This window comes from Prionailurus bengalensis, chromosome B2, assembly GCF_016509475.1.
Source record: "Prionailurus bengalensis isolate Pbe53 chromosome B2, Fcat_Pben_1.1_paternal_pri, whole genome shotgun sequence".
Classification (NCBI taxonomy): Eukaryota; Metazoa; Chordata; class Mammalia; order Carnivora; family Felidae; genus Prionailurus; species Prionailurus bengalensis.
In genome coordinates, this window is record NC_057349.1 from 74,501,747 (window position 1) to 74,523,781 (window position 22,035).

The following is a 22,035-nucleotide window of genomic DNA, read 5'->3' on the forward strand; positions in this document are numbered from 1 at the left end:
CACTGATCTGTTCTTTTTTTTTTTTTTTTTTTAATTTTTTTTCTTTTTAAATTTATTTTTGAGAGACAGAGCACAAGTGGGGGAGGGACAGGGAGAGAATGAGACACAGAATCTGAAGCAGGCTCCAGGCTCTGAGCTGTCAGCACAGCGCCTGACATGGGGCTCAAACTCACAAACTGTGAGATCATGACCTGAGTGGAAGTCGGATGCTTAACGACTGAGCCAACTAGGCGCCCCTCATTGATCTGTTCTATTGTTTGTTTGTTTGTTTTTTAGTTTTTATTTCTTTTCTGTTCTAATGTTTGTTTTCTTCTACTGGTTTTGGGTTTTGGTTTTCTTCTTTTTCTGGCTCCTTTAGGTGAAAGTTTAGGTTGTTTGAGATTTTTATTATTTCTTCAGGTAAATCTGTATTGCTATAAACTTCCTCCTAGAACTACTTTTGTTGCTTCCCAAAGATTTTGGACTGTTGTGTTTTCATTTTCATTTGTCTCCATGTATTTTGTTTATTTTTCTCTTTGATTTCTTGGTTGTTCCATTCATTTTTTTTTTCCATTCATTTTTTAGTAACATGTTATTTAACCTCCATGTGTTTGTGTTCTTTCCAGATTTTTTCTTGTGAATTGATTTCTAGTTTAATAGCATTCTTCTCAGAAAGGATGCATGGTATAACATCAGTGTTTTTGAATTTATTGAGACTTGTTTTGTGCCCTAATATGTGATCTCTTTTGGAGAATGTTCCATGTATACTTGAAAAGAATGTGTATTCTGGTGTTTTAGGGTGGAATGTTCTGAATATATCCATTAGACCCATCTTCTCCAGTGTGTCCTTTGAAACCACTGTTTTCATGTTTATTTTGTTTTTGGGTGATCTATCCATTGATGTAATTGGGGTGTTAAAGTTCCCTGCTTTATGTATTTGGGTCCTTTCATGTTGGGTGCATAATATTTGTAATTGTTATATTTTCTTGTTGGATTTTTCCTTTTATTAATGTATATAATTAATGCTTCCTTTTCTTTGTCTCTTATTACAGTCTTTGCTTAAAGGCTGTTTTGTCCAGGGGTACATGGGTGACTGAGTTGTTTAAGTATTCAACTCTTGGTTTCAGGTCAGGCCATGATCTCATGTGAGTTCGAGTCCCCACATCAGACTCCACACTGACAGTACAGAGCCTGCTTCGGATTCTCCCCTTCTCTCTGCTCTTCCCCTGCTCATACACACACTCTTTTTCAAAATAAATAAAAATAAAAACTTTAAAGGATATTTTGCTTGATGTAAGTATTTCTACTTGCTTTTTGTTTCCATTTGCATGATAAGTGCTTTTCCATTCTGTCACTTTCAATCTGCATGTGTCTTTAGGTCTGAAATGAATCTCTTGTACCCAGTCTATAAATGGTTCTTGCTTTTTTATCCATTCTGTCATCCTTTTATTGGAGCATTTAGTCTATTTACATTCAAAGTAATTAATGATAGAAAAGTACTTATTGCTCTTCTGTTACTTGTTTCATACTTTTTTTTGTACTTCTTCTCTGTTTCTTCCTATTGCTCTCTTATCTGATGGTTTGTTGGCTCACTCTGATATACTTGGATTCCTTTCTCTTTATTTTTTGCATATTTATTGCAAACTTTTGCTTTGTGGTTACCATTAGGTTTGTATATAACATCTTATACATATAGCAGTCTATATTGATGATGGCTTAAGTTTAAACCCATTCTTTATTCCTCTCCCCCTCATATTTTAGGTATATGGCATCTTACTTTATATGCTTTTATTTTTGTGAATCCCTTGACTGATTTTTGTTGACATATTTTTACTGCTTTTTTCTTTCCTACTTATTCCCTCTTATGGTCTTTCCTTTGCACTCAAAGTGTCCCCTGTAATATTTCTTACAGGACTGGTTTAGTGGTTATGAATTCCTTTAACTTCTGTTTGGGAAACTCTTCATCCCTCTTTCTATTCTAAATTATGGCCTTGCTAGAGTATTCCTGGCTGCAGTTTTCTTCTTTCAACACTTTGGGTATGTCATGCTCATCACCTTCTGGTCTGCAAAATTTCTGCTGAAAAATCCAGTGATAGCCTTATGGGGTTTCCCTTGTATGTAACTGTTTTCTCTTGCTGCTTTTAAAATTCCTTCTTTATCACTACTTTTTGCCATTTTAATTACTGTGTGTGTATTTAATTCTTGGTGTGGACCTCCTTGAGTTGATTTGTCAGAGGTTCTCTGTGCCTCTGGATCTCGATTTCTGTTTCCTTCCCCAGATTCAGGAAGTTTTCAGCTCTTATTTCTTCAAATGTGGTTTCTGTCCCCTTTTCTGTCTCTCCTCCTTCTGGGATCCTTATAATGCAAATGTCATTACACTTCATGATATGGCTAAATTTACCTAAGCCTATTTTCATTTTTTGTTATGTCTTTTCTTCTTTCTTGCTCAACTTGAGTGCTTTCCATTACTCTGTCCTCTAGATCACTAATCCGTTCTTCTCCTTCCTCTAGTCTACTATTTATTCCACCTAGTGTATTGTTAAACTTTTTTAGTTTACTTATTTATTTTAAGAGAGACAGAGCCAGCATGAGTGGGGGAGGGGCAGAAGGAGAGGGAGAGAGAGAATCCCAAGCAGGCTCCATGCTGTCAGTGCAGAACCTGACATGGGGCTCCATCACACGACCGTGAGATCATGACCTGAGTTGAAATCAAGAGTCAGATGCTTAACCAGCTGAGCCACCCAGGCACCCTCTATCTAGTGTATTTTTAATTTCAGTAATTCAGTTCTTCATCATTAATTGGTTATGTTCTCTCTTTGTTAAGAGTCTCACTGAGGTCCTTCACTCTTTTCTTAAAAGTCCAGTGAGTATCTCTATGACCATTACTTTAAATTCTTTATCAGTTGTATTACTTATTTCTGTATTGTTTAGCTCTCACTGTGATTTTTGTCCTGTTTCATTTGGGATATATTCTCTGTCTCTTCCATTTGTTTAACTGTGTCTGTTTCCATATGTTTGGAAAGTCAGCTACATCTCCTGCTCTGGAAAGTAGTGGCCTATTAAGAGGGCATGTAGTGCCCTGTAGTGCTTTGTCCCCTGCTGACCAGTACCTGGCACTTCAGGGGTATCTCCTATGTGCGTTGTCTGTGCCCTGCTGTTGTAGCTGAGCAGCTTTTGCCTTCTGTCCATTTGTCTACAATGGCTCTCTTTGCTTGTTATGGGCAGGATTTGGTCCTTGTGTTGCTAATCGGCCAGCCTGGGGCCACCTTGGACTTAACTTGAACATTTGCCAGAGATGTAGTAGCACAGAGGTGTAGGAGAATGTGAGGACAGGGCATCTGGTGCCAGCAAGGTTGTCAGCCACAGGAGGGTTCCTGCAGCTGCTGGGGACTAAGGCACATGGGTTGGAAGAGGCTGATATACAGAAGTGTATGGGGGCAGGTCTGGTAGTGTTAGCAAGGTTTGTCTAGGTCTGCTATGGGTGATGATCTGGAGTAGAGTTCTGGCTGTTTGGGGCATGTTTGCAAGAGAACAAGTGGGTGGAGGCACTATGAACAAGTTAGGTAGCAAGTGTTGGTGCCCTGGCTGGTTGCTGCAGGTGTCCATGTGTTTATGCTGCGGAGTGAGGGAGAGAAAGCTCATTTGTTCCTGGAAAAGTCTCCCAAAGATCCCTGCCCCTGTGGCACATGCTCTGAGATTAGTAAGCAAATCTCCCTCCTGGATACCCCAGGCTTTTGACAGATTGCTGCTGCTTTGCTGTATCTTGGGTGGAGCTATTTGTTGTGTTGTCTCTTTAAGGCTGGGACTCAGTTTCTTCTCGCCCTCCTTGCTCTCTCATAAACCTCCTGATTTTTAAAGTTCCGTGTGTATGTGTGTGTGCGCGCGCGTGTGTTTTACATTTATTTATTTTAGACAGAGCACAAGTTGGGGAGGGGCAGAGAGAGAGGGAGACACAGAATCCAAAGCAGGCTTCAGGCTCTGAGTGTCAGTACAGAGCCCAAGGTGGGGCTCAAACTCACAAACTGAGATCATGACCTGAGCCTAAGTCAGTCGCTTAACCGACTGACCCACCCAGGTGCCCCCTAAAGTTCCAGGTTTTTAAGTCCTGCCTGCGATTGTAAGAACTCACAAAATTTGACCCCTCTGGTTTTGAAAGCCAAATATTTGGGGATTCATCTTCCCTGTGCAGTCTCCCTGGTGTGAAAGTTTGTTTCTCTCCTCTCTTGTGCCTGGGGTGTTCCTCCCTCCCTCCTGTGGAAAGTCCCTTGGGTCTATTTAGCTCCTAATCTGTCACCACCCTCCTACTCTCTTTGATATGGCCTCTTCCTTACATTTAGCTGTGGAGAGTTTGTTCTTCCAGTCTCTGGGTCATTTTTTTTAGTTACTTACACTAATGTGTTTATCATCTGGCTGTATCCATGGGACAAGGTGAGCTTAGTGTCATCCTACTCTGCTATCTTCCCTGGAAGTCCTCTTCTCTTTTCATTTTGTGACCATATCCTTTAAAGCAGAAAGGTTTTTCATTTTGATGAAGTCCAATTTATTTTGTTGTTGCTTGTGATGTTTTTATGTTATTTCTAAGAAGACTGCCTAGCCCTAGGCCACAAAAACTTACTCCTGTACTTTATTCTAAGACTTTTATAACTGTTACATTTAGAGCTATCATCCATTTTGAGTTGATTTTTGTGTTGATATGAGGAAGGAGTCAACTTCATTATTTTACATGTGGATATCCAGTTACCCCAAAACCATTTGTTGGAAAGACTGTTTTTACCTTTCACTTAATCATGTTGAAATACTCTGAGTCCCATTCTTAGATCCTCCTCCACATCCATGAATCCAGCTCTAAAGAAAGGTACAGAGTTAGTTAAAAGTCTGACAGGATAACAAAAATCGTGGAGGAGAGGCCACATTGGGCCAAATTTAGTTGAGCCTCATTTAAATCCTTACTACTGCTCTATTAGTTATCTAGTGCTATATAACAAATTACCCCCCAAGTCAGGGGCCTAAATCAGCAAGATTATTATAAGTCATGAATTTGAGAGACTTTGGTTATAGAGCTCTGTGTCAGGACCTCTCATGAAGTTACGGTCAGTATGTTGGTTGGTACTGCAGTCAAATGAAGGTTTGCTTGGAAATGGGAGATCTGCTTCCAAAATGACTCACTCACATGACTGTTGGCAGAAAGCTGCAGTTCTTTACCACTGGAACCTCCCCATAGGGCTCGTGTAAGTGTTCTCACAAGGTGGCAACTAGCTTTCCCCAAACCTAATGATCTTAGTTTAGAGACGATAAGGGAGAAAGCTAAAGTTCTTTTATAACCTAGTTTTAGCCATGACACATTATCACTTCTGCCTTGCTATTTTTGTCAGAATTGAGTCACAAAATCCAGCCCAAGGGGCTAGAGGATTTGGAACCACATTTTTAAAATCAGTATCAAAGAATGTATGAACATGTTTTAAATTACCATGTGTATTTGTCAGTTTCATCAAAAGTAAGGTCAAATTCCGAATAGTTGATGTTCCTTTATACTATAAATGCTCATTTATTGTCTAATAAAATGAGATGACCTCCAAATATTTTTTTAAGCTTTATTTAAGACTCTGTACACCCAACGTGGGGCTCAAATTCAAAACCCCGAGATCAAGAATCACATACTCTTCAACTGTGCCAGCCAGGTGCCCCTCCAAGTCATTCTTTTTTTTTTTTTTTTTTTTTTCATTTTTTTTTCACTGCATGTCCTTGATATATCAAATCCAAACCAATCTTAATGTATTTATGTATCAAAACAAGGCAAAAGAGTATGTCTATCACAAATATTGTATCAGAAAATAGGAGATAAATAACATTATTTCTAAGCTGAAATAAGTACCAGAATATTTCCTATTCTTTTATATCCTTTTGTTCTCACAGCCATTTTCCAGTTTGTGGGAAGGAACACGTGAATTCTTCATGACTCTGTGTACTAGTTGACCAGTTTCGACCACTTCTCACTCAAGAAACATTTTTAAGTTAGACAATAGTTTTATAGCAAGAGCATATGAACTCATTTTAATACTTTACTTTGTAACTTTGGTTCCTTCTGCAAACTTTTTTATAGGTGATGATTTTACATGACTTTGGAACTGGTCTCTAGTGGAACGCTGTGGGAGGATGAACACAGAAGAGCTGGAGTTACTGAGTGACTCCAAATACAGAAACTATGTAGCCGCAATTGACAAAGCACTAAAGAATTTTGAATATTCCAGTGAATGGGCAGATTTGATATCGGCACTTGGAAAACTTAATAAGGTATGTCCAGAAATTCAGAAATCTGAATTTCTACTTACTGGACTTCTCTAAAGCTTGAAGTAAAGAATTGTAAAAACATAACTAAAGCTTAGAATTACTTTTGGTACTGCTATTTTACTTCATGAATTGCATGCCTGAACAGCCAGGCATATTTTGAGGCCAAAACAACATTACCATTAAAAACATGAGACTAGGAAGCAAACATGCTAATAACTCTGAGGGCTAACAAGCTTCTGTAATTGAGCAAAGATATGGTTCTGGAGTTCCTGACAACAAAATTAGAAACTGGTGTAGAAAGTGGTAACTTTAAATGTGCTTTACAAATGTTATCTAGCAGTAAGGAAAATTTTGTATCCAGGCAATTCTTAGATCTATTCAGTACTTTTTTTTACGAAAGTGGTAAGTAGTCACTTAGGCCTTGGGGGTTGGCCTTGAATGTTTCCTCTTAACATGTCTGGTTTTAATCCACTATTATGATGGCATTACAGATCAATTCATAGCTTTACATTTTTACACTGTTTTTTGTTTGTTTTCTTAGATCAAACTTTGCTCACCTCATACTTATAGTTTTGATTTTGGGAATTTTTGGAGGTTTTTTGTTTTTGTTTTTGTTTTGCAGTTGTTACTGAATTGGAATGTTTTTAAATATTAAATGCAGTAGGGAAGATGATAAGAAATGAGAGCTCTCCCCGTAACTTTTAACATCAAATAGCTTAACATACAATTATTAGGAAAGAAATTATCCTAAAATACATTCCAAATACACTATTGCTTGACCTCATACATACTATAGATAATTAATGTCTTCCAGAAAAGCTTTCATTTTTAATGTGCCAAGGATTTATCTTAAAATTAGATGCACAAACTTCTGTTTGACATGTTAACTTGTAACATTTATCATTTAGGGTTTGATAAATTCTCAGATTTTTTTTATAATATCCTCAAGAAATTACATCCAAAATTATGAGTATGCTTAAAGGTAGTTAGGTTCTTTCTTGCTCTGAAGAGTCTCTTTCTTTCTTTCTTTCTTTCTTTCTTTCTTTCTTTCTTTCTTTCTTTCTTTCTTTCTTTCTTTCTTTCTGTGTTTATTTTTAAGAGAGAGAGAGAGACAGAGCGTGAGCAGGGGAGGGGCAGAAAAAGAGGGAGACACAGAATCCAAGGCAGGCTCTGAGCTTTTGGCGCAGAGCCCTATGCAGGGCTTGAAATCATGAAGTGTGAGATCATGACCTGAGCTGAAGTCAGACGCTTAACCGACTGAGCCACCCAGTCTCCTTCTGAAGAATCTCTTTCTGAAGACTTACTAGGAGTTATATTTAAAAACAGTTTATTTTTTTTTAATTTTTTAAAGATTTTATTTTATTATTACTTTTTAATATTTACTTTTGAGAGAGAGTAGGGGAGGGGCAGAGAGAGAGGGAGACACAGAATCTGAAGCAGGCGCCAGGCTCCAAGCTATCAGTACAGAGCCTGATGTGGGGCTTGAACTCACGAAGCACCAGATCATGACCTGAAGTCTGACGCTCAAGCAACTGAGGCACCCAGGCGCCCCTAAAGATTTTAAGTAATCTCTACACTCAACATGAGGCCCAAACTCACTCAGATCAAGAGTCACATGCTCCACTAGCTGAGCCAGCCAGGCACTCCTAAAAGCAATTTATTAAATGTGGAAATTAATAGACCTAATTAAGTACATAAGTAGTTTTTATACTTAGTATTTATGAAAACATTTTATTGTATCCAGATAACACAGAGGAGGATATGCAAGTCGTTGGGAAAACTTAAGCTGTGAACAGGCAAGGATTGTATTTAGTATAAATTTGTTGAAAATAGTCTAAATACATGTTTTAATATAAAATGTTATTTATTAATATACTACATTTTTCACCTCATTATACGTTTTTTTCAATTCAAAATTGCTTTTAAAAAGAACGTTTTCCAATTCAGAAATCCTTTTAGATAATGGTGCTATAAAAAAATCATGCTACTGACTCTTGGCTACTGTGTTTAAAATTGAGATTAAAACTTTGGACACACGGAAGCAGCTAGTTGAAAAATGTTTTTCATAGCTGTGTTCTTGCCAGTGTTTTGCCCTTAATTTGCTTTTCATTTCTAGATTTAACTTTATTTGCCTTCATTGCATCTAGTTTAAAACTAAATTAAAAACTTGTAGTGGGAAGAATTTTGAAAATGTTTTATGTAGGGGCACGGGGGTAGCCCAGTCGGTTAAGCGTCCAACTCTTGATTTCAGCTCAGGTTGTGATCACATGGTCTCGTGAGTTTGAGCCCCACATGGGCTCCACATTGGCTGTGTGGAGCCTGCTTGAGATTCTCCCTCTTCCTGTGCTCTCTCCTGTTCGCACTCTCTCTGTCTTTCTCAAAATAAATAAACTTAAAAAAATAAATGAAGAAAATGTTATATTTAAGTGGACCTCACAGCCTTCACTTTTGTTAAAAACCTGGAGATCTTGTCCTGAGTTTTCTACTGTACTGCCTTTGACAGATCATTTTATGTATTTTAATTTCGGTTCTTTATTTTGTAAGATAAAGGACTTTTTAAAAATATTTCTTCTAAATCAAATTCTAGCATATTATCCTGTTTTCATTGTGCATTTATTCTGTAATGTTCTATCAGCACTGTACTATAATACTTTGAAGAATTAATTTATAAGTTCTTTTTTGTTACTTAAATAACTAATCTCCTTTGGGTGGTTTATAAAATAGGATCTTCTGTAAATTCCACCCTGACCATTATCTCTAAATAAATGTTATGTTTGAATAAACACAGTTGTGATTGGTCCACTTGGGAAATTAGTAAAAACAAATGGGTAGTTATAATCTTTTGTAGATTCTTGGAAGCATTAGAACTCCTTGCTGACATATGATATCTCAGAGCAGTGGTTCTCCCTCTTTCAACGACATATTTATGTTGAGGTCCAGTTTCCTTCATATCTTTGAAATAGTGTATCAAAAATAGATTGACATTAAAGATTTGCAAAAATCAAAATCATTGCCTCTCTTCTGAATAAATGTGTTGGCAAAATATTGTGTTTTTTTTTTTAATTTTCTTTTTTAATGTTTGTTTATTTTTGAGAGAGACAGAGACAGAATGCGAGTGGATTAGGGGCAGAGAGGGAGGGAGACACAGAATCCGAAGCAGGCTCCAGGCTCCGAGGTGTCAGCACAGAGCCACACACGGGTTTCAAACTCACGAGCTGTGGGATCATGACCTGAGCCGAAGTGGGTCGCTCAACCTACTGAGCCACCCAGGCGCCTGAAATATTGTGATTTTTTTTTTTAATAAAAATGGTATTTCTGTTAACGTGGAGTGGGTTTGGTTTTTTTTAACAAAATAATTTTTTTGCATCCTCATTTTTAATTTTAAATATGGTGTATATTGACAGATGTAACTAAGACAGGAGTTCTTTGACATCTTTTATACCTTTTTAGAATGTAAAGAAGTCCTGTAAGGATTTTTTGAAAATTCTGTGCTAGGAAATGGAAATAAAAGATATAATGTTTTTGTTTTTCTCAGCTGAATTAAAATGTTTTCTTCAAGGTTTTACAAAATAATGCAAAGTACCAGGTAGTACCCAAAAAGCTGACTATAGGCAAACGCCTAGCTCAATGCCTACATCCAGCATTACCAGGTGGAGTTCATCGAAAGGCACTTGAAACATATGAAATTATCTTTAAAATCATTGGACCCAAGAGACTTGCCAAAGATCTTTTTTTATACAGGTAAGAATAATTTTTTATGTATAAATAAAATATATTTTTAACTGTGTTAAAATGCTTTGTGCAGTAAAAGCTAAAGTACTGAAAACTTAATGAAGTTTTTAGGTATCAATGTCAAATATTTTGATAGTTAAGTGCTTCAGAAAAATTTAGGATATTCCTTAATGTTAAATTTTTTTCTTTTTCTATGTCATTTATGATTTTTACTTAAAAGTGTTGAGACTACAGTACTTTCTGCCTTTTTAAACTTAAGGACTATCGTGAGAAAAAAATAAGATACCTTTATCTCTCAGCAGCTTTCAATGTAGTTGACCATTCTTTACCTGGAATAGCCTTTTTCTATTGGTTTACATTCTCCAGTTTACTTTCTCAATCTTGATATGGACATGGAATTTTTTTTTTTTTAAGTTTTATTTACTTTGAGAGGAGAGCGAGCAGGTGGGGAGGGGTAGAGAGATAGGAAGAGAGAGAATCCCAAGCAGATTCTGTGCTGTGATAGCACAGAGCCCCATGCAAGGCTCAAATTCACAAACCATGAGATCATGACCTGAGCCAAAATCAAGGTCAGACACCTGACTGAACCACTTAGGCATCCCTGGACATACAAAATTTCTTAAAGTTTGCTTAGTCTTATGTTTTCACTTTATATTCTTTTGTTGGGTGGGCATATTCACACCCACGGTTTATCTTTTAAGTGCCAACTCCCAACTTGGGATCACCAGTGTTGGCTTCTGCTTTAAACTTCTGGATTACTTGCCATCTCTTTGTGGTTCTTTAAAAGCAGCTGAAGCTCACCCTCTTCCAAACTAAATTCATTTTCTATAAACCCAGCCTTTTGCAGTGCACTAAAGTTCAGTAAATGGCACCATTGTCCATCCATTTACATGAGCCTGAAATCCAAGGGTTACACTTAATAACTTGTTTTCTTTGCCCATATTCTTCTTCCCATGTACATTCTCTCACTAGGAGATCTGTTTCATTGGTGAAGCACAGGAGCAGAGGAATCAAAATAGTTTGTCTTTACCACTAACCAGCTCTGTGATCTTGGATCATTTTCTTCATCTCTCTGTGTGTATTCTCATTTGCAAAATGAGAATAATATTACCAGTTTCACAGGATTGTTAATAGAATTAAAAATGTAAATATATATAAAGTGTTTAGAACAATGTGCAGCATATAGGAAGTACTCAATAATTGTTACCTATTGTTCTGATAGATGTTCCAATACATCTACTTATTTCCACCCTCACTGGCAGCGTCTATTCTAAGTAAGCTTTATCTCTAGCTTGGTCTTTGTCACTGGCCTTCTAACATTCACATAATATCTTGTTCTTACCCTTTTATACCCTTTTCTCCATACAGTACCAGAGTAAACTTTTTAATACATTAAAATAGATGTCATTCCCCTGCTAAAAACCTCCATTGACTTCTTCCTGTTACTTAAAGTCAAAATCAAAGCCCTTACTATGTTTCTAAAGTTTTATATATTTTGGCCCTGCCCCTGTCAATTACCTCCAGCTCCTGCCACTTTCTACCCAATTTACTCCATTCTGTAACACAGGTCTCTTTGTTTATTGTTCCTCATTTTTTTCTTTTTCCCCTCACTCTGTAATGCTCTAATCCAAATCACTGATTAAATACCAGATCCCCGGAGAAGACTTGCCTAGTTATCCTATCTATAAGAGACTTTCTTCATCTTCATCATTAGTACTCAGTGGTTTTACTGTGATGTATTTAGAGGGAGGTATCTGTATTTATCCCAGTTGGGATTCATTGGGATTTTTAAATCTATGAATCAGTGACTTTTATCAATTCTGAAACTCTTAAAATTGCCTTGATTCCATCTATTCTGTCTCCCCTTTTTGGAACTATGAGTAAGCATGTGTTAGATCTTCTCACTCTGACTTTCCCATTTCTGATCCTCTCTTACTTGTTTTTAAACATCTTGTCTGTGCTGCATTCAGGGTACTTTCCTCTTACCTAGCTTCCAGGTCACTGGTTCGTTCTCTCTCTCTCTCTTTTCATATAGATGTAAAATTTTTTCTTAACCTTATTGAGATATAATTGACTACAACACTAAATTTAAGGTATACAACATATTATTTGATATATGTATATACTGTGAAATGATTACCATAAGTTTAGTTAACACATCCGTCATAACCTCAGTTGTGATTTTTTTTCTTATGACGAGAACTTTTAAGGTCTATTCTCTTTTAGCGACTTTCAAATACAGTATTGTTAACCCTAGTCACCATCTGTACATTACATCCCTGTAACTTATTTATAACTAGAAGCTTGTACCTTTGACCACCTTCACTCATTTCTCCTCCCCCCACCTGCTAGGCAACCACCATTCTCTTCTCTGTTTTTATGAGTTTGATTTTCTTAGATTCCACATTTAAGTGAGAACATACAGCATTTGTCTTTCTCTGTATGACTTATTTCACTTAGCATAATGCCCTAGAGATCCATCCATATTGTCACAAATGGCAAGATTTCTTTTTTTCCATGATTGTACTCCAGAGAAAGAGAGAATGTGCGTGTGTGTGTACATGAGCGTGTGCATGTGCATAATCATGTGTGACACTTTATCCATTCATCTGTCAGTGGACAGAAGTTTCCATGTTTTGCTATTGGAAATAATGCTGCAGTGAACATGGGAATGCAGATATCTCTTCAAGATCCTGATTTCATTCCCTTCAGACATATAGCCAGAAGTGGGATTTCCAGATCATATTGTAGTTCTATTTTCAATTTTTTGAAGGACCTCCACATTATTGTCCATAATTGCTGTACCAGTTTACATTCCCTCCCACAGTGTACAATGATCCTATTTTCTCCACTTCTTCTCCAGCATTTGTTATTTCTTGTCTTTTGGTAATAGTCTAACAGTTGTAAAATGGTACCCCATTGTGGTTTTGACTTGTATTTCCCTGATGATTAATGATCTTGAGCACATTTTCATGTGCCTATTGGCCATTCCAGTATCTTCTTTAGAAAAATGTTCGGGTCCTTTGCCCACTTTTTAATTCGATTATTGGAGGTGTTTTTGCTATCCAGTTATGTGAGTCCCTTATATTAATTTTGGATGTTAATTCTTTATTAGATATGTGGTTTACAAATATTTTTGTCTCATTCGATGGATTGACTTTTTGTTTTATTGATCATCTTTTACTGTGCAGTAGCTTTTTCATTTGATGTAGTCCTGGTTGTTTATTTTTGCTTTTTTTGCTTGTGCTTTAGGTTTCATATCCAAAATATCATTTCTAAGACCAATATCAAGGAGCTTTCCCCCTATGTTTCCTTCTAAGAATTTTATAGTTTCTGGCCTTATATTTAAGTCCCTAATTCAAGTTAACTTTTGTGTGTGGCATAGGATAGGGGTCTAGTTTCATTCTTTTGCATGTATATATCTAGTTTTCCTCTTTCAGTCTTGACATTGGTAACTCAGACCTCATTTCTTTTTTTTTTTTTTTTTTTTTACTTTGGTCATTCTTGTCATGGGTTTATCACTTTAGTTTTTTTTTTTAATGCAAACTTTTAGCTTTGCTGATTTGCTTTACTGTGCATATATGTTTTGTCTTTAAATTCTGCATGGATGTCTTAAAAATACCATCTAAAGTCAGTAACAGGTTTTTAATAGTAATAAATACTACATTCCAAAGAGAAAGCACTTAAAAAGAAAAGCTGAGAATTGCTGAATCAATGTGTGTAATTCTCTATTAACTGATAGATTTTTCTTTCTTTTCTTTTTTTTAAACATTTTTAAATTTTTAATTTTTTTAAATGTTTTTATTTATTTTTGAGACAGAGAGAGACAGAGCATGAGCAGGGGAGGGGCAGAGAGAGAGGGAGACACAGAATCTGAAGCAGGCTCCAGGCTCCAAGCTGTTGCACAGAGCCCGACGCAGGGCTCGAACTCACGGACTGTGAGATCATGACCTGAGCTGAAGTCGGACACTTAACCAACGGAGCCACCCAGGCGCCCCTGGATTGTCCTTCCTTAATGCAATATTTTTCTTTTATAATTCATGCCTGCTACTTTTTCAACTTTAAAATAACACAAATTTTACCTTAAGAAACATAGCTATTTTACAAAATTGCAGTGTATCTGGAGCATCTGGGTGACTCAGTCGGTTGAGTGTCTGACTTCAGCTCAGGTCATTATCTCACAGACAGTGGGTTCCAGCCCTGCGTCAGAGTCTCTGCTGACAGCTGAGAGCCTGGAGCCTGCTACAAATCTGTGTCTCCCTCTCTCTCTGCCTCTTCCCTGCTCATGCTCTGGTCTCTCTCTCTCTCTCTCTCTCTCTCTCTCTCTCTCTCTCTCTCCCTCCCTCCCTCCCTCTCAAAAATAAACATTAAAAAAAATAAAAAATACATTACAGTATATCTGATTTTGTCACTGGTATGTTACGTAAAAATAGTAAATTATCTCTAGAATACCACTTCTAGAAAACCATTTCTAAATATGGCAGACATTCTGACATACACATTATGGAGTAAAATTATATTGCTATTCTATAGTTGTTAAAAGCATACCTAATTTAAAAACTAAAGTTTATATTAATGTTGGACTTTTTATTTTTAAGTAATTTCTTTAATCTCAAGGTTTATGGTTTAGCATAATTACGTACAAAGACTTTGTAAACTTGTATAAACTATATTTTGATAAAAAATCATCTTGCCTCTTTGGGCTTATTTTTTAAACATGATACAGTATATGGTCGTGTTACTAAGAAGGCTAGATGTGCAGTTTGAGTGCCACAAAGTCTTAAATGTGTATGTAAAGTAAAGTATGTAAAATTTTGGTAAAACAAATTTGGACCTCAGGCTGGAGAGAGATTTTAGAGCGGTGATCATTTAGGTGGCAGTTGAAGCCATGAGAATAATTGAGATCACCCAGGTACATTGTGAATAAGAAGGAAGGAGAAGGAAGACCATTCTGTGAATATTTAGTCAGTGAAGGGGAACAAGAGTCAGAGATAGAAAATGTAGCAGGAAATAGCTAACGTGGAAGCCAAAAGGGAAGAGAGTTTCAACAGAAAGTTGTGGGTGACAGTATCAAATATTACAGGCAAAGCAAATGGTAAAAGGGCTGAAAATAGAGCATAGGATCTGGCAGTTAATAGACGTTGCTGATGATAATGAGAATAGTTTCATTAGAGGGGGTAGAAGTATCCTGATCGAAGATCAGATGACAGGTGATAAATAGGGGAAAATGCATACTTTTTTTTTTAATTGAAATGGGAAGATAGGTTCAAGCCAGAATGCAGTGAAGATAAAGGATTTGGGATTTTATTGTTGTAATTTATTCTCTTTTTAGACTCACAGATAACCACAATTGTGTTGAAAGGCAAAGATGTAAGTGGAAGAAGATAGATAGAAGTTATCAGAAAGGGGGCACCTGGTTAGCTCATAGTATGCAACTCTTGATCTCTGGGTTGTCAGTTTGAGTGCCGTGTTGGGTGTAGAGATTACTTAAAAAATAAAATATTTTAAAAAAGAGAAAGAAGTTAGAAGTGTGAAAAGGAAAATGGATGAAGCAGGATTCTGGCAAAGGCCGGCATTGGGCGCTGCAGTTTATGGAGGAAGGTAGCTTTGAGGAGGCTTCAACTATAAATTTAAATCAGACTGCCTAAAATTGGAGGCAGGAATGTGGGAAACTCAGGGAGTTCTCTCTTGATGACCTCTATTTACTGTACAAACTAGGAGCAAGAGATTCTTAATTCATTTGTTAAGCAGTCACTAAGTGCAAGAGGACTTGGTGCTAGGGACTTAGGATACAGAAACAGAAAGATAGTCATGGTACCTTGCTTTCTGATATTTACGGAATTACTTATTAGAATTAATAAAAACAGAATTACTTACTAGAATAAATAAGTATTGGGTACTATGGGAATATAAAATAGGGAGCCTAACCTAGTCTAATTAAGAGACATTCTCCTCCAGGGAATGGCTAGGCTAATTCCTGAAAGTCTAGGAGTCAACAAAAAGGACAGAAGTAAGGGAGCAGTAATTGAACCTGTCAGAACAGCTTGTGAAAAGGCCTGGACGCTAAAAAGAGCATGGAAGGATTTAAAACAAACCTGAAAGAAATTCTTCAGTATAGCTGGAGCAGAGGGTGCAGGAGTCAAATGGGTGAGTTTATGTGACCTGTACAGAGATAATGGAGTAGCAAAATGTTAAAACTGTGTTAAACTAGACTGTATCCTAAAGGCAACAGGAAGCCAATGAAAAGGTTTACTGAGGACAGCTGCTTCAGGGCAATACTGAAGCAGTACTTGGTAAGTCATGATGACTGAGCTGTATATAATGGTGGTGTCTTCTAAGAAAAAGTGTGGTAGAGATGGAGATAATTTACAGTATTTAAAAAATATCTAGAAGAGTGACTTGGAGAGAAAACTTGGTGATTGATTATAAGTTAGAGAAGATTTTTTTTAAAGGGTAAAGGATCACTTTTAAATTTATAGCTTTTTGGTCACCCAGACAGATGGTGATGCCATATTTTAAAATTGTGACATTTGAAGACTGTGAAATAGCTAGCTAGCTAGCCACTGGCTTTTGAGTCTGAAACTTAGGTGAGAAATCTGGGTTTAATGGAAGTAGAAGTCATCAATATGCAGGATATCATTTTGAGCCAATCGGTATAACTTATTATTTCATCAAAATATAAATTAAGGTTTATATACATATGTAGGTGATGAAATTTTGGGGTGATAGTGGCGTGGTCCAGAGCCAACAGCCAAGAAAGAATTCTTAAAGACATCTTTGGTGCAAAAAGGCGATTTTATTAAAGCATGGGGACGGGACCCATGGGCAGGAAGACCTGCACTGGGGTCATGATGGGTAACTGATTATATACCTTCAGGTTGGGAGGGGGTCAGGGATAGAGTAAGTCTCGAAGGTATTTTGGATGCAAGGTCTCCAGGACTTTGAAGGGTTAGCTTTTGCTAGGGAAATGCCATTTATTACCATTTAATAAAATGTCAGTCATGAGACCCTTCAGATGGATATCAGGAGGCCATAAGCTTGGAGTATGATTGCGAGCACATATCTTGGGGCAGTTGAGATAAAGGAAGTTTCCAAAGGAATTTTTTTTTAATTTTTTAATGTTTATTTCTTTTTGAGAGAGAGAGAGACAGAGAGTGAGCAGGGGAGGAACAGAAAGAGAGGGAGACACAGAATCCAAAGCAGGCTCCAGGCTCTGAGCTGTCAGCACAGAGCCCGACGGGGGGGCCCGAACTCATGAACCATGATATCATGACCTGAGCCAAAGTGGGACACTTAACCAACTGAGCCACCCAGGTACTCCTGAGGGATTTTTATATGTTAAAGTAGGCTTACAGGATCCTCGAGGTTGGGTTAATGTTAAGCTAAGATTCTCTTTTGCCTCTAGCAAAGCAAAGGCAACTGAGCTCCTAGAGGGAAGTCACACTGCCTGTTTCATGGATTTGTCAATGGGCTGTAGGCAATAAGGGGATTTAATGTTTCATTAGCCTTAGTTTCCCACATCACCATGGCAAGCACCCTTTCCTTTGTTCTTGGGTAGCCAGGAGTGTTCAAGGAATATCACACATATTCTACCTGGGGGAAAGGGTCTGCCAGCCTGTATTTTGCCCTCAGCTTGCCCCACTCTCCCTCATCATATGTACATATGAATTAATATTTTGTAGTTAATGTGCTTCTCCTTACCCCCATTTATTTCTATGTTTTTAAACAGTTCTGGATTATTTCCTCTTCTTGCAAATGCTGCCATGTCTGTGAAACCAACATTGCTAAGTTTGTATGAGATATATTACCTGCCTTTGGGTAAAACACTGAAGCCTGGTCTACAAGGATTGCTAACTGGTATTCTGCCTGGCTTAGAAGAAGGATCGGAGTACTACGAGAGGTGAAATGGTGCTACTGTTGTTGCCACTAAGTGATCAAAGGCCTGGATTTGTCACCAAGTATCCTTGGATCGATAATGTTTTAACATCACAAAAATTAATTATTCTAGACCCTTGAATATATCACGTGAAGATTTCTGTAGCAAAAAATAATTATTGTAATATATCTAGTTTGTGTATTGCACTGAAAATATAGCTAAGAGCACAGACTTGGGAGATAGATGACTGGGTTCAAATCCTAGCTAAAAAGAAAGCTTTTTTAACATGGTCTGAAGTTTTTTATGTTTCCTCATCTATAAAACACACATAACACTTACTTCATTCTGTTATTATAATAATGAAATCAACCCAGTTCCTAGCACATGTAAGTCGCTCAAAAAATTGTGACCCATAATTTAAAATAATACAGTATATAAGAATTTAAATTAATAAAAGAATGGGAAAATGAACCATGTGCCAACAGTTTTTAAATTCTTAGTGATGGAAAAGAGCTTAACACCAAGTACAGTGATGTTTTACTGGCTGTTGACATGATGCTCTTGATATTTTAATTTTTCAAAGAAAATGAATTAATGCATCTTGGAGCCTATTATTTCTTAGGAAGTTTATAGTTGTAGACAGCACATGATGGTGTTAACTATCTTTAATAGCTTGTTACTGATGTTCTCACCAAAAAGGAAATTATGAGTTGAGGTAGCAAACATAAAAAAGGCCAAACTTAATTTTATGAGTACACTTAATGACTTAAATTTAATTTATTCTAGCGCACTCACCAGTTACTCTATTTTATGGTGGTTTATATGTTTCTGTAATATAGTCAGACTCTAACCCTGAAAATACTAGATTACGCTCCTGAGCTACTTTGAGAAAATATAATTTTGGTCCTCAAAATTTATCATTTTCTTTTGTTAACTTTTTTACTTACTTGCTTACAGTTTTAGAAACATATGTTTTATTTCATTTAGTGTATAAGTCCATTTTATTTTAAAATTTAAATTGTTGTATTCTAAGGGAAGCACTTAAGTTTGCTAGTTGCAATTAAAAATATAACAGTGAATAATGATTTTTAGGACTATAGTCTGTGTTTTGTCTTGTTAATGTGTTTTAGTCAGTTTGAGCTGCTGTAACAAAATTCCACAGATTGGGTAGCTAATGAACAGCAAATTTATTTGTCCGAGTTCTAAAGACTAGAAGTCATTATCTGAGTACCGGCATGGTCATATTCTGGTGAGGGCCCTCTCCCTGGTTCGTAGCTGGTGTCCTCACATAGTGGAAGGGGCTACAGAGTTCTGTGGGATTTCTTTCATAAGAACTCATGACTTACGCATCTCCCGAAGGCTCCACTTCTCCTGATGCCATCATTTTGGGAGGATAGGGTTTTAATATGACCTTTTGAGGAGACATTCAGACCATAGCATTATGTTTTAGTAGCTTTTCAACACAAAGTATAATAAAGGGATTGATAAATGTGTTCTTTTAATCTATAGCTATATTAAGGCCAGAAGGGAGTACAGTGTTAGGTTAAGTCACAGAGCAAGTAGACAGTAGAACGCATCATCAGATTCTTTTGATTCTGACTCTACTACAGTGTAATAAGTTTTTATGTATTACATTATTATATTTGAAACTAATCATAAGTAATTTTTGAATGCAGTCCTTAATAAAGCAATAATATATCTTTGATTTTGTTATAGGTATAATTCATTAAAGTTTTGTAAATTATAAGATGTGAGGGCGATCTGGCTGTGTATCTGTCACCCCATTGATTTGATCGCCAGGGTTGATTTAGCTGACCTGGCTCGCTAAGCAGGTGTCTCCCTCTTCCCTCACCACTCCATGTGTGCCCCTCCCAAAGCTGTGTGCTTAGTTGAAAGGGATGACCTTCCCTGATAGAGGAGTACTGTTCTTTGGTCAAGGATATATGAGTAGCTACATTCCCCTGCTAGAATCCCCAAGACACTCTCAAAGTTATTGTGAGTTGCATAATATGATTTCAAAGAAAAGGAAACATTTGGAAAGTGTCCTTTAAGAATTTCATAGAAATCCAAGAGAAAATATTTTCTGCTACAGGATTACTGTTAACTAAAATGTATATGGTGGTCTGGGATGCCTGCGTGGCTCAGTCTGAGCATCTGACTCTTGATTTCGGCTCAGGTCATGATCCCACCCAGGGTCATGGGATTGAGCACCATGTCAGGCTCTGTACTAAGCATGGAGCTTGCTTAAGATTCTCTCTTTCTCTCTCTCAAATAAGATAAAATGAAATAAAATTAAATTAAAAATAAATAAAAATCAAACATAAATAAAATTAAAAATAAATATGAATGTATATGGTGTTTAACAACCCACTAATGTAGATAGGACTTGGGGTGTTCTTTTTGTTGTCATTGTCTTCATTTTACAGATCAGGAAACTGAGGAAAGATTAACTGATTTCTCCAACTTACAGCTAGTAAATGGGGGAGCCAGGACTTAAATCCAGTCCTCTAAAGTATGTGCTTCTCCCAGTCTATCACATTTGTCTCCAGGGCACAGCATGTAAACTATACTGTGAATGCTTTCATACATTCCAGAAAAGAATTTATTTTTAACATTGTGAAACTAAATGCTTCTCTCTTTTTTTTAATGTTTATTTCTGGGAGAAAGGGAGAGAACACAAGTTGGGGAGGAACAGAGAGAGAGAGAGGGAGAGAAAGAATCCCAAGCAGCTCTGCACTATCAGCGCAAAGCCCAGCATGGGACTGGATCTCACAAACCATGAGATCATGACCTGAGCCGAAGTCAAGAGTTTGATGCTTAACCAGCTGAGCCACCCAGGTGCCCCCTAAATGCTTCTCTTCTTAAGCCACTCTGTTTTGTACCTCAGAACAAACACTTTGCTGGAGAAGGTTGCTGCTGCAGTGGACCAGTCTGCGTTCTACAGTGCCCTCTGGGGGAGTCTTCTCACCAGTCCTGCTGTGCGTTTACCAGGAATCACATACGTTCTCGCCCATTTGAACAGAAAGCTTTCCATGGAAGATCAACTTTATATAATTGGCAGTGATATTGAGCTAATGGTAGGTCTATATGTGGTTGCTCATTTAACATACTTCTCAAGAGCCAGGCACACTATTACAGACAGATATTGAGAATCGTGCCACAAAGTTCCTATTTTCACGGCGCTTACAATTTTCATCAAGGAAACTTAAAGACAAAATTAGTCACTATTCTTTTTAAAATCTTCAAAAATTTCTTTTCATGTAAAAAGAATTGTAGGTTATATGTTATCTCCATCCGTTATTCAAGCAAATAAGTGGTCCTTATTACCATCTTGCTAACTGATCAGACCACTGTTAATATAGCCACATTAATTATACCCAAGCGAACCTTCTCTTCAATCATAGCTTTCATTATGGGAAAGATGGGTTTTAGATTCTGTATGGGAATTTTGCAAGAAGATCTCTAGTACCAAAGTAGATGGTAAAAAATTGTACCAAAAAAATCACATTGATTAAACTTTTTAATTTCTAGATGAAGAACAAAAGGAAACCTTTTATCTCTGTAGTGCTATCTCTGAAAACTAGCAAGGAGTAAACAACAAACCCTCAAAGGCACTTTGAAAAGTTTTTTTAAAAATTGTGATTAACCATCCCATACTTTTCTCCCATCTGATTATGAAATAACTGAGATTTTTATGCAGATTTTGGTACATTTATTAAACTGTAATAAACATACACTGAAAATAACATCTTGTGTGTACAGTTGTATGAATTTTGACAAATGCCTACAGTCAGGTAATCAATACACTAATCAAGATAAAGAACATTTATATCACCCCACAAAGATCTTCTGTGCCCCTTTGTGGTTGCTTCTCTTATCCTGTGTTCCCAGGCCCTTGCAAACACTGGTCTGGTTTCTGTTTCTATAGTTGTGCTTTTTCTAGAACATTACATAGATGGAATCATACAATATCAGCCATTAAGTCTGGTTTCTTTCACTTTGTATAACATTTGAGATTCATCCATGTGTTTGTATATATCAGTAGTTAGTTCCTTTACATTGCTGTGTAGTATTGTATTGTATGAATGTACCACAGTTTGTTTATTCATTCACCAGTTAACATTTGTTTCTGGTTTGGGCAGTAATGAATAAAGCTGCTA

General features: G+C 36.9%; 1 protein-coding gene across 6 annotated transcripts in view; it reads left to right on the plus strand.

The window, feature by feature from the left end:
- The window catches only part of DOP1A (DOP1 leucine zipper like protein A), a 110,225-nt gene that overhangs the window by 25,866 nt on the left and 62,324 nt on the right, over window positions 1-22,035 (plus strand). For all 6 annotated transcript variants that reach the window (XM_043592991.1, XM_043592994.1, XM_043592993.1 and 3 more), the window contains exons 2-5: window positions 6,080-6,270; window positions 9,827-10,008; window positions 17,729-17,899; window positions 20,763-20,952. In XM_043592991.1, coding sequence (XP_043448926.1) covers window positions 6,133-6,270; window positions 9,827-10,008; window positions 17,729-17,899; window positions 20,763-20,952 — 681 coding nt within the window. In that variant the 5' untranslated portion in view covers window positions 6,080-6,132. The remainder of the gene's footprint in view (window positions 1-6,079; window positions 6,271-9,826; window positions 10,009-17,728; window positions 17,900-20,762; window positions 20,953-22,035) is intronic.